The sequence below is a fragment of the Mauremys mutica genome, chromosome 1, assembly GCF_020497125.1.
Source record: "Mauremys mutica isolate MM-2020 ecotype Southern chromosome 1, ASM2049712v1, whole genome shotgun sequence".
Taxonomy (NCBI): domain Eukaryota; kingdom Metazoa; phylum Chordata; order Testudines; family Geoemydidae; genus Mauremys; species Mauremys mutica.
The window spans coordinates 109708434-109721247 of NC_059072.1; the positions used below are offsets into that span (position 1 = coordinate 109708434).

The 12814-nt window shown below is 44.6% G+C and overlaps 1 protein-coding gene across 7 annotated transcripts in view; it reads left to right on the plus strand.

Annotated features, from left to right (window-relative positions):
• Positions 1 to 580: 580 nt before the first annotated feature.
• OVCH1 (ovochymase 1) overlaps positions 581 to 12814 on the plus strand; it is a 53410-nt gene continuing 41176 nt past the window's right edge. For 4 of the 7 annotated variants that reach the window (XM_045002125.1, XM_045002127.1, XM_045002126.1 and 1 more), the window contains exons 1-6: positions 582 to 763; positions 3671 to 3799; positions 5554 to 5672; positions 6747 to 6844; positions 10653 to 10825; positions 12564 to 12659. In XM_045002125.1, the coding sequence (XP_044858060.1) occupies positions 706 to 763; positions 3671 to 3799; positions 5554 to 5672; positions 6747 to 6844; positions 10653 to 10825; positions 12564 to 12659 (673 nt within the window). In that variant the 5' untranslated portion in view covers positions 582 to 705. Of the gene's footprint in view, positions 764 to 3670; positions 3800 to 5553; positions 5673 to 6746; positions 6845 to 10652; positions 10826 to 12563; positions 12660 to 12814 lie in introns of all 7 variants that reach the window. The other 3 variants (XM_045002128.1, XM_045002130.1, XM_045002131.1) reach the window with 1 other exon arrangement.

Sequence of the window (12814 nt, forward strand, 5' to 3'; positions counted from 1 at the left end):
TCCTACTTCCCAGGTAGCTGTGAGTAAAGGAAGCAACACCCCCCACTCTGCATTGCTGCCCCACACCCCTTCCCACCAAGCGAATGGTGACTAGTGTCATAACAGGATTAGGGCACAGGGTTACTGGAGTCCTGGGAGCTAAATTCTTTCTCAGTCAGCTACTTAGCATGAAAAGGTAGAGAATGGGCATATTTCAAAATAGGAAGGCTAGAGCCTGTGGGTGATAATGACAGGGAGAAAGAGGGGGACAGATGCAGAAAGCAGTCGCTACTGCTTACAGTGCAATCTCTGTAGAGGGGTATAGATCCTGCAGGAGTATTCTGCTACTGCTAATGGGGTCACCTATTTAATAGGGCTCCCCAGGAGGCCTAACAGAGAGGGAGAAATGGTGCAGGCCTGAGAGAGGGGGGTGGAGTCTAGATAGAAATTGATTGGGACCCTCTCTACAGGTGGCTGGTTTGCAGCCCTGTGACTCCACCTGCTGAGGCTGATTCAGCCCCTCATCTATTAAGAGATCCTGGCAGTGGAGCTACAGCTGTGGAAAGGTTTGGACCTTTTTATAGGGGGCAATGAAAAGCAAAGCAGTGTAGAGGGGAAAGGCTAGTTGTGTTAGAGGCTCTTTTTTTAAACCCTCCCCTCCCTTTCCTTTTTCTCCCTTGGTTTTTGCTGGATGGGGGTGGCAGTTTGACTTTAGTGTACTTTCATATGGCTATGGGAGCATCTGTGCAATCCCTCCTGTTTGTTTTTCTCTCCGCTCAATGTGGTAAGTGAGTCCCTCCCTGTTCCAGCTCAAGGGCATGAAAGCAGAGACTATAAGAAGCCTCTGTGCTGGGTTAGGCAGAGCTCTGCCCAGGAGGCTGGGCTAGAATCCTCATTGAGCCCCTGCATAAGGCCGGAAGGGAGCTGAAGGATTTGAGAGAGTTACTTTCTCAGTCTAGAGAAGAGGCAAGAACCCCAGCCCCTCTGCATGGACCAATTTATGCCTCAGAACACAGGGTTGTGCCATGTGACTTTATAACTTGCGAGCCAAGTTCCAAATGAAGTGAGAAACTTGGTCAAAGCTTAAAGTTTGTGCTATCAAATGTCAGACCATGAAGCAGACACCACATAAAAATTTCCTCTGGGTGGTTTGCTTCACAATTGTTCCCCTTTCCCTGCCCCTTATAACTTTGTCTCTTGGTGGCTGATATCTGTGATGAAATGTAGTCAAGTGTAATAGGACTGGTCTGTATACTGTGTGTCGTCTTGGCATCTCAACCACATCAGTCCCTGATCTCCCTGTGCAATGGTTAACTAGTTCAGGGGTTCTCAAACTTCATTGCACTGCGACCCCCTTCTGACAACAGAAATTACTACATGACCCCAGGAGGGGAGACCAAGGCCTGAGCTTGCCTGTGCCCCGCTGTCCTGGGTGGTGGGGCCCAAGCCCAAGGGCTTCAGCCCCAGGCAGGGGGCCTGTAACCTGAGCCCTACCACCCAGGGCTGAAGCCCTCAGATTTTGGCCCTGAGGGGTGGGGCTTGGGTTTCAACTTTTACCCCAGCAACTCTAAGCCAGCCCTGGAGACTCCATTAAAATGGAGCTGCGACCCACTTTGGGGTCCTGACCCACAGTTTGAGAACTGCTGAACTAGAGAAGTTCTGCGTGATCAATTATATAAACTGCTGTAACTTGAATAGGAGCAGCTGTTACCCCTTCCCTGTACTACTTATCTGCTACAACACCTGTTCTTTTTCTTCTTTCTCCAGGAGAGATCCCCAGTCACGCTAAACTGTAATGTGTACAAATGATGATAAATAGGCTGAATCCACTAAACTTAAACTGGTGACCTAAGAAAGCGCTGAACAAGCTGGGGCTCAGAGCAATGTTCTTCAGCTGATATTGTTTGTGTTCATAAAGCCTTCCTACGTGTCCTCCTTTATTAGTTAATATACTAATGAATATATGCCTTTACCCCCAAGACCTTCACTAGATTGTAAGGGACTCTTCTTCCCAGAAACGCTTGCGGGGGAGAGGGGTAAAATGGTGCATGCTGGAAGCACAGTAAATTCTTCAGAGCAGAGGATGTCAGGAAGGTAACGTTGTACAGGAGACCCCCATGGCCCTCAGAGCAACTTACAAATGTTTTTCGTGTGAAGATCAGAATAAATAAGCTTGGAAGGATTAGATGTTGGTTTCACTGTACACACACAAATGACGGAAATATTTTTCATCACCTTAAATTTATGGCTAGACAAAGTAAGAAGAATGCTCTTTGAGAACTGAGTTTGATTTGATATTTACTTTGTATATTTTGACATGGGATAATGCCAGTGTGTGTTTTTAATGGTCATAAAGCTTTCATTTTTTAATCTTGTCTCCTGTCCTCAAATAATTATCTGATTTCCCTGATAATTTTGGGAAACTGAAAAATTTAAATGGATAAAAATTAAAAATGCTTAAAAATAAACTTTTTTTAAATGATTTCAACAGAAAATATCATCTAATTCTGCCAAGCCTAACAATAAAAATCCTGGCTGGAAATGACGTAATTAGCTGTGAGACTGTCTAGCATAGCTAGTTCTCTGCTGTTCCTTCCACTCTGTTATGGTGCATGCTATTCCTCCGTTGTTAGCATGGTCTCTCTCCCCACCTAGATCAATGGTCATCTCCCATGAAAGCCTGTTTATTTTCCACTGCTTACAATAGTCCTGACATGTTGCTAAGCCAACAGTGCCCTTAGGCATATGCATCTAGGAGTCCCTTATCTATACATCCAACCCACCAAGCATGGGCCTATTATAAAGAAGAGGGATTTACCCCAATCAGAAGGCTTTGAATGCTGCTTCCTCTTTCTGAGGTCATTCAGGACCTTTAGACTAGTGGTGGAAGGAAGCGGAAAACATTTTTCTGGTGACTCAGTGGTAACAAAATTCAGTTTAAAAGCAAGAAGAAAATATTTGCTACGCTCTGGGTGGGACTCCAGCTTGTTTCTCTGTAGAAAACATTCATATAAGAGTTCTGTGGGAATGGAAGCTGCTTCTGGAGAGATGCTGGTTCCCAACTATTTACCATGCTAGTCTCAATTCCACAGGACAAGTTCTCTATATGGCTCACCACGAAAGTAATAGATAAGGAAATGTGGGGCTTTAATTTGGTTTGAACTCATACAAAGCTTTCTAAAACCTCCATGGTGTGATCCTTCGTTTCTGATGCTGATGGCGATTAGCCAAATTAAAGAATGAGCAAACAAAACCCCTTCAGGTTTGTGTAGAACCAAGATAAATATGGGGTCACCAATGAATGACATTCATCCACATTGCAGGGCAGCGTTAGGGCTAAAGGAGTATAGAACCCTGTTCTATAGCAGCTGCTTGTGAAAGAGCCGATGACATTTAGTAACTAGATTCTGGTCTCTATTGGACCAGTATTGATTGGGAATGACTTCCAAGGAGTTACTTCAGGCTTATGCTAGTGGAAATGAGATCAGAATCCAGCCTTTAAGGTGTGTATATATAAGCACAAAGCTGTGGCAACCTGGCATTCTGTCTAGGGTAGAACTGAACAACTATCCAGTACTTTTAGGTTTCACTGTGCGTGTGTTTCATTTGTGGTGTTGGTGGGGAAATTCCACCTGTCAGGTGTTCCTGTGGGAAGTGTGTTGGCCTTGAACTAATGGTGTAGTGCTTACAGCCCTCTTAGGTGCAGGAACAGACCAGCTGAGTGGTGCAGAAGAATTGCTGTTGCCCCATCAGGGGAGGAGCCAGAATGCTGAAGATCTATCTGTCTCTGAACCATCCAGTCTGGGAATACGGGACCCTGGTATGAGGAGTTACCATACAGTAGCTCTTTTCTTTGTGTCTCAGATATTTACAATCACTTGTGTATACTGTTAACTGTGATTAATAACTTTCTGCAGTGGATAAGATGAAGAGGGGTTTCTTCAGGCCCCAGCATGTCTTCTGCCAGGTCTGTGAAACAAGTACGTTATTTTCTGCTGGGTGATTTCCCCCTGCCCCCCCCCCCGCCCCGAAAACATATGAGATTGCAACAGATTTATTTTGAACTTCCTGGCTTATTACAGTACCTAAAAGCAAACCAGACACAACTGGGCACAATCATATTTTCCCTCTGTTTGTCTCTCAAGTTTCAAAGGTACAATCACTTCTCAAATGGATTCAGGGAATGTATGTCTCTTTGGACTGCTTGTCAACCTGAAGCAAAAGATTGCATGCTGAGCCTGTTCAATTCAGCCAGAGAGAGAGGATCTTTCATAACTGACTCTAGCTGACCCCTTTGTGTATTGCACAAGGGGCTTTTTAAACTTGAAAGTAGTAAATATTCAATTAAATATTTAATATTGCAGAGCCCTCTTGGGTACTGAAAAAATAGATTAAACAGGCCAGCACTATATCCCATAGCACTTGTTAGGTAACTTTATAAGTGCCAATAACATTTGATCAGTAATAGTTTTATCGTCTCTATTCTTTCTTCAACTGCTGAGTGAATGAATAGCTTTGATACATTTGATGGCAGCTGAATTAACTATTAAGCACCATCACACTTAAGACAAATTGACTTCAGTCTCTCGCACGTTCTGATTTATTCTCTAGACACACCATTCCTGTGTACGCTATATATTCTCCACCTGAGTTCCCTTCATTTTGGAAGTCAAACTTAGTACAGTAGAGCCTCAGAGTTATGAACACCTCGGGAATGGAGGTTGTTCACAACTCTGAAATGTCTGTAGCTCGGAACAAAACGTTATGGTTTTTCTTTCAAAAGTTTACAACTGAACATTGACTTAATACAGCTTTGAAACTTTACTGTGCAGAAGAAGAGTGCTGCTTTCCTTTTTTTAAAAAGTAGTTTATATTTAACACATTACTCTACTCTATTTGCTTTTTTGGTCTCTGCTGCTGCCTGATTGCGTACTTCCGGTTCCAAATGAGGTGTGTGGTTGAGTGGTCAGTTCGTAACTCTGGTGTTCATAACTCTGAGGTTCTACTGTTGAAGGCAGTGGTTCTCAACCTTTCCAGACTACTGTTCCCCCCCCCGATTTGTCTTGTGTACCCCCAAGTTTCACCTCACATAAAAACTACTTGCTTGCAAAATCAGACATAAAAATACAAGTGTCACAGCAGGCTGTTACTGAAAAAGTCTTACTTTCTCATTCTTGCCATATAATTATACAATAAATCAATTGGAATATAAATACTGTACTTACATTTCAGTGAATAGTACATAGAGCAGTATAAACAAGTCATTATCTGTATGAAATTATAGTTTGTACTGACTTTGCTAGTGCTTTTTATGTAGCCTGCTGTAAATCTAGGCAAATATCTAGATAGGCTGATGTATCCCCAGGGGTGTGTGTACCCCCGGGTTGAGAACCACTGGTTTAAGGCTTTGTAATCCAATACTTAAACATGCAATTCCCAGTATTGGCCACTAGGGATTCTGTTAGAGGTTGATTACAAAATCAGCGTTATGTCCTACTGAGACTCCCGAGGCTGTACACTCATATGTATCAATGTTGTTTCAGTGCATAACATTTTCCTTTCTGTCTGGCGTAGGATTGAAATGTGGAGTTCGTCCTGTTGACTTGGAGAACCAGAAAAGTTTCCTGCTGTCTGGGTTCTTTTCTAGAATTGTTGGAGGCAGAAATTCAGTGGCTGGGGGGCAACCCTGGCAGGTCTGTGACACAAATACAGTAACTTCTTGAGGGAGAGGTGATTTTTTTTTCAAGGCATAGACAATAACTGAGAGGATGTCTTCATTCAGTAAGGAGCCTTTAAATGCCCTTTCTTAACCTGTATCTTAATTTAAAATCCCTTTTCTCCCTTAATCCCTGAAGTTACTAAAGTACAGGTTGCTTACAGTTTTGGCACATACCTTTCACAAAGGATTTGGAAGTAATCTGTGGGGTGGATTAGTCTGAGGGATTTTTTCCCTATAACTGATAACTCTGAGGTTACGTCTGATCTTCAGGGAACAAGTTCCAAACTGTTATGCCTCTAACATACAAAAATTGTCCCGTCCATATAAGGAAACTGGCCACATTTTAATAACAGTATTGCATACTGGCCTTCTGTTGGCTGTAAGAGTCCTAAAGTTCATCTGTTCCTTCTTCATAGTAGCTCAAAATGCTGCATTAGCTGTATTTGTGGTGGAGGAATTCTTGCCTAATTGGTTCTCCTGTTGGCAAAGTCAGGGAAGTCTCACTTCACAGAAATGTTCTCTCACTCTGTAAACTTAAATTCATGTAATAAAAGGATTGGGTCACTGCTTCCAGACTTTCATTTTGAAGCAAATTAGCAATTTTTGACACTGTCAGTGGATGCAACATTACTGCTTCCTGTTACTATGGTCCTATCTTCATCCCATGAAACAATTTCTGGTGATACATAACAGTAAGCAGGAAGGACAAAATTCTCCCTCTAGGCATGTCTGCATTTCAGAGAATTCCAAGTTTCGGTCCACACTCTGCTCCTTCAGCTCTTCCCAAATATCTGTGAAATTAGGGATAGCTATCAAGGGTGAGTCCACAGTTTAAACAACATTTCTCTGGACACCAGTCATCTGGGAATTCTTGTCTAGAAATGAGTGCGTTCAAAACCTCCTTTTTTTTTTTTTGGAGCACTGCCATCTGTTATGATCTGGGGGAGGGTGGAGAACTTCCTCAGATCTTTGGGAGATTTCAGATGTTCTTTTGGAGGGCAGTATAACTAGCTTCACCTTAAATGTGTATGACTTTCTTTTTGTAAAGGTATCTCTCAAGTTGGGTCGTTTCCACTTCTGTGGTGGCAGTTTAATACAAGAAGATGTGGTTGTAACTGCAGCTCACTGCGTATTCACCCTTGAGCAGTAAGTTAGAGAATGCTGTTTTTGTCTTTAGCCTTTAAGTTACTTCGTTAAAGCCCCTGTCTATTAGTAAGGAAAGCTCCATAGTGTTAGTATGTGCTGCTTCCCAGCTGGAGAAGAAAATGGTATTAGAATATCTGAAGTAGGGCCGTGCTGTGCTACACTCATGTTCTCTTTGTGGAGCAATAGCGTCTAATCCAGGGGTTCTCAAACTGGGGGTTGCGACCCCTCAGAGGGTTGAAGGGTTATTACACGGGGGACGGGTCCCGAGCTGTCAGCCTCCACCCCAAACCCTGCTTTGCCTCCAGCATTTATAATGGTGTTACAAATTAAAAACTTTTTTTTATATATTTAAGGGAGGGTGCCTCACTCGGAGGCTTGCTATGAGAAAGGGATCACCAGTACAAAAGTTTGAGAACCACTGGTCCAATCCAGGGCTGCCCAGAGGATTCCAGGGGCCTGGGGTCTTCAGCAGCAGGGGGCCCTTCCGTTCCGGGACCCACCGCCGAAGCGCCCCGAAGACCCGTGGCGGGGGCCCTCCGCCTCCGAATTACCACCGAAGCTGGACCCGCCGCCGAAGTGCAGCCGGGTCTTCAGTGGTAATTCGGCGGCGGGGGGCCCTCGCCGCGGGTCTGCGGGGCACTTCAGCGGCGGGTCCCGGAACGGAAGGGCCCCCCGCCACCGAATTACCGCCGAAGACCCGGCTGCACTTCGGCGGCGGGTCCCACTTCAGCGGTAATTTGCCGCTGGGGGTCCTTCCACCCCAGAGCAGAAGGACCCTCCACCGGCGAAGACCGGGAGCAGAAGAAGCTCCGGGGCCCGGGACCCACGAGAGTTTTCCAGGGCCCCCAGAGCGAGTGAAGGACCCCGCTCCAGGGGCCCCGAAAAACTCTCGTGGGGGCCCCTGCAGGGCCTGGGGCAAATTGCCCCACTTGCCCCCCCCCGCCCCCCTCTGGGCGGCCCTGGTCCAATCCATTGGGTTTTTCTGACTGTTTCATTCTGCAAGCTACTTCAGGAGCTTAATGGCTTTTCTCCATGGCTTAATTTGTGCTGGGGCTTGCAAGGGCAGTTCATAGTCCCACCACCTCTGGGCTCATCAAACCTTTTATGAAAATTTAAAAAAATTGCTTGAGCCCTGGCACCTCTTCCATTACAAATTAAGCCCTGCTCTTCACCCCTCCCAAAACCCTAGCTGTCCACTCTTTGGTGCTGAGAATATTTCACCTGATTACTGGTGGTTCCCAGATGGCAACTTAAAACCTTCACCATTCTCTACATGGATTAAATGGTGGTAGAGCTCACAATGGCTAGGACTCTGACTTTGCTAGCTGAGTCTTGTACTTTGAGTGAACATACTCTGTCCAAAGGAGGAGCTTTTATTGAGGGTTTGTCTATGCTACCCACCAGATCGGCGGGCAGCAATCAATCCAGCAGGGGGCAATTTATCACAGCACCTGATCTGTGACTAAATGGGGGATTTCACTGTCCAGGACTAGAAACCTGGTACCTGTCAGGAGCACTAAATCCACGCAAAATAGGAGGAGGAGGAGAAATGCTGCACTGCAAGGGAAAGTACCTACATAATTAACTGTTGTCTGCTGTACTTCTCTGCCGCACTTTAAAACATTCGTCCATGCTGAAAGTAACTGTAAAATGACAGTTGTTAAAACCTAGCAGAGGGAGAGGGGTTTGAACCCCTTAGTTAATTGTTCTGAAATCCTTCAGCACTGAGTCGGGGGTGGGGATGGGGAGTAGTTAGGAACGATGATAGCTGTAGATATGAGAACTGATGACTGTAGGAAACAATCAACAGTGGAACCCACTGTGGTTTCTCCTTTTTCGCTCACCTATTCAGTATTTGAGCTAGAAATAATTATTTTTGAGCTTCCAAAAAAAAGAACTTTATTTCTGGAGATTGCCTAAAAGATTGGGTGGGGGGAAATTTATGAAAACATCCTTGATGGGTTTTTTTCTTTTTTCTTTATTGAAATTGTGACAAATCTTTATCAAACTTGAAATTTAGAAAACTTTAGTCGGCTCTACTTATCTCCCAAGAGAGACGCATAATCTCCATAGTTCTGAATCATTTCTCTGTGGTATTGAGAGACCCATAACATTAGGAAGAGGAAAGGACGTTGTTTGCACAACCTGCTTATGGGAGACCTGCTGAATACATCAAATCTTGTTCACATGTGTATCTATAAAACAGACATACTGTGGAGTGGGAGAAAGGCAGTATTAGGGTTCCTATGGATAGGTTAAGCAATTCCCCTGAAGTCACACAGGGGATGTCTACGCAGCGAAGAAAACTCCACAGCTGGCCTGAGCCAGTCAACTCATGCTCAGTGGGTTCAGGCTGCAGGGCTATTTCATTGCCGTGTAGACTTCTGGCCTCAGGCTAGAGCCAAGTTCTGGGACCCTCCCATTCCGTAGGGTCCTCCAGCCTGAGCCTGGAAGTCTACTCAGCAGCAGGGGCGGCTCAAGACATTTCGCCGCCCCAAGCACGGCGGCATGCTGCGGGGGGCGCTCTGCCGGTCGCCGGTCCCGCAGTTCCGGTGGAAGCCGCGGGACCAGCGGACCCTCCGCAGGCATACCGCCGAAGGCTGCCTGCCTGCCGCCTTCCTGGCAACTGGCAGAGTGCCCCCCCACAGCTTTCCGCCCCAAGCACACGCTTGGCGTGCTGGGGCCTGGAGCCACCTCTGCTCAGCAGTGAAATAGCCCCACAACTGAGCCCAGTGAGCCTGAGTCAGCTGGCGCAAGCCATCTGCAGGTTTTTCTTTGCTGTGTAGACATACCCACAGTGGGAAGTATGTGACGGAGCTGGGGATTGAATCCAGACTTCCAGAGTCTTAGTCCAGTGAAAAACCATTCTACCCCTCGGTTATAACTTCCTGATCTGTTACCCTCCTGTACAGACTAGATCGGGTTTGTACACAACTTAGATACTCCTTATCCTTCTCAAGAGACTATAGTAAATACATAAATAAGGGGATCACCTGTAAGTTTAGTGTACAATAAAGATTAAATGTAGCTTACTAATTAACATGGTAAATGCCAAAAGAAGTAACCCAGTGTGATTGATTGTCCCAGGCAGCACCAAAATGCCTGAGTTCATTAATCACAATGCCACATTGCTGTGTTCATAAACCCCCAAGAGCTATACCAGAAACATGACTGTTTTCAAATAAATATTAAACATTCGTCTCAAGTATATGTAACCTTCTAAAGCCCTCTCAAAGGTTTTATTCTCGTGAGCAATCCTCCTCCTCTAAATCTCCTCCTCTAGGTGCCCCCTTCTCCCAAACATCGTGAATTAAAAACAAGCAGGGGATTTTTTTCAAAGGGCTCTAAAGGACTTTAGGCACTCATTTCCCACTGATTTAAGGTGCCTTGGGACTCTCATAGTCTAAAGGCTGCAGGTGATCCATTGTTGCAAGCAGAATCCAGGCCCAAGCTTATCAGTCCTTGTATTACTGAGTGGGAGGTAGAACAAAAAGCCAGTCAATTAAGAAATAAAATCTTAACAGTATTCTAGCACTCTGACCCTGAGGCAACATGGCCCCTTAAGGCATGAGGCCAAGTGAAAGTAGCATAGCTGGGAAAAGCCTGCTATTGAAGGCTCTAGATTCAGGCCCTCAGCAGGGAAGGATGTGGTAAGGTCACATTTTCCATGTGTTGAACTTCCCAGTAATGAGAGAATTGCTTGTACTTAGCTGTTTCTTATAGGAAACTATCAGCCTTGGCTCCAGCGTAACAGGCTGAAGTGTGTTGGCAAACCTCTCCGTCATTAACCTTGCCCTTTGTTTGTCAGGAAACTAGTGAAGAATCTCATTGTGACTGTTGGAGAACATAACCTCAGAAAGACAGACGAGCAAGAACAGAACATTCCTGTCTCACAAGTCATTGTTCACCCTGACTTCAACAGACTTGGCTACATGCATTCTGATATCGCTCTGCTATATCTGAAATACAGAGTAAAGTACGGTAAGGGAGGAGACTGAATGAAAGTGCTTCAGAGCGGATCCTTGACTATATATAACTTGTTAGTTTAGCGCAACCTTTTATTCTCCTCTCTCTCTGTAATGCTCTTTCCAGCATATAAAACACTCTCCTGGTAGTGTCTTTACTCCTGCCCAAGTAGGTTACCCATGCTAAATCCAGCCTAGTCTTAGTGACCTTGTCCAAATAATTGTCCCTCAAGTCAAGTCTTTGTTCTGGAGCTTCTCATGTCTTGTTCATAGTACTGATCTTTGCAACACTAGAGAGCACAAAAAGTCAAACTGTCTTCTGGTTGTAGTAATTCTATATTTTCTTTACCTCTCGGAAAGTTCTCTCCTCGCTAATTAGCTTGCTCCTCTTGTCCACTTCATTCAGCACCCCCAGTCTCCACTGTTTGTGATAGTGGAACTTTTCACTGTAGGAAGAGATGTGATGCCACAAACAGCAGATTGTTCCACTATTGAATGGATCTGGCAAAATGATAAGATGGCTTCAATTTAAATGCACATCACCCTGTTTTAAACACACACCATCCAGTATCTGTCATAGTGGCAAAGGTGAACACAAGAGGAATTTTAAAGCCATTTTAAAAGGCTTTCTGGAGTGTAGCTTTTTGCATACAGATTCATAGAGGGTCAGGAGACCACATGGGATACATAGATCCTTTCACTGCTTGATCAAATCCCACCCAAGTTGGCCGTGATTAGCTACATGATGGTAACAATTCCAATCAGTGGCCCTTCTAAAATGACTTTAGTCTTAGTCTAGCTTCCAGTGGACAGGTGTCTGCATCACAAAACCATTGTGATAAATGCCACTAAAGTTGCACCTATTTGCTGCTCTGAGTGGAGAGGATTGAATGGGTATGGAAAATCAAACTACGCTTGTTAGCCAGGAAGTGATCAGTTAAGGGTTGAGGCCTGTTGACCGGGCAGTGAGGAAGCTTGCTTTACTACTACCTATGTACCTATTTTGTGGATAAAGAACCTTAAGTCTCCAGTCATAATGCTTGAAAACAGCTTTTGAGTCATCTAGATGATCCCTCCAGGAGAAGGTGGGTCTGTCTTCTACACTGGTAAGTGTTCAAGGTTTGTCAATATTTTGAACATAAATTAATTAGGCCATGACAAGTCAAGTAGCTTTGATCCCTTTCTCCTCTGATCCCCAAAAAGAAACTTACAAGGGTATTTGCCTAGTTTGAGGACAGAGCTGAGCATTTGAGTTTTGAATGTCCTGTGTAAATCAGAACTCCACTTCTTTTGACATATGGTCAGCATTCTTGTCTTCAGAGAATAGAATGCTCAACAGGATCTACAACTGGACACTATCGCAGGCTGTATGAGAATTGTACATAGGACAGTTCCCTTTTCTGTCCTCCATGCTGCTGCTCCTTTTCCCTCTTTCAACCCCCCCATCTCTTTCCTCTAGTCTTGTTCTTGTTGCTTACGTTTCACTTGAATATGTCCGGCCAAAACATTGTTCACATTATTTTCTCTAAAACAATGTGATGGCTTAAGATTACCGCAATTTAAAGGTGATTGACTTGACTTATTTTTAGCCATTTGATTGAATTGCTTTAGAAAAATGTCTAGTTCAAAGGACCTTGATCCATTCTGTTCATACAATAAAGGACATTGTTGTTTTTATCTGGTTGGTGCAGAGAGAATCACTTCCGACAGCCTGGAGTTCATGTACTCACATTTGTGTGCACTTTCCTTCTTAGGACGTAGGGTTCAGCCAATCTGCCTTCCCCACAGAGATGATAAATTTGAGGCCGGGACTCTTTGTGTTGCTAGTGGCTGGGGCAGGGTGTCTGAGGGTAAGTAAAATGCCTGGTTCTTACAATGACAACATTGATGTGTGGGTACTGAGATAAAGAAAAGGGAGCTGCCTTGTTTCTGCAACAGAAATGCAACATCTGCCAAAGGGAAAAGCCAGTCAGTGGTTCTCTATTTTGGTGGTTCATCATGGTAT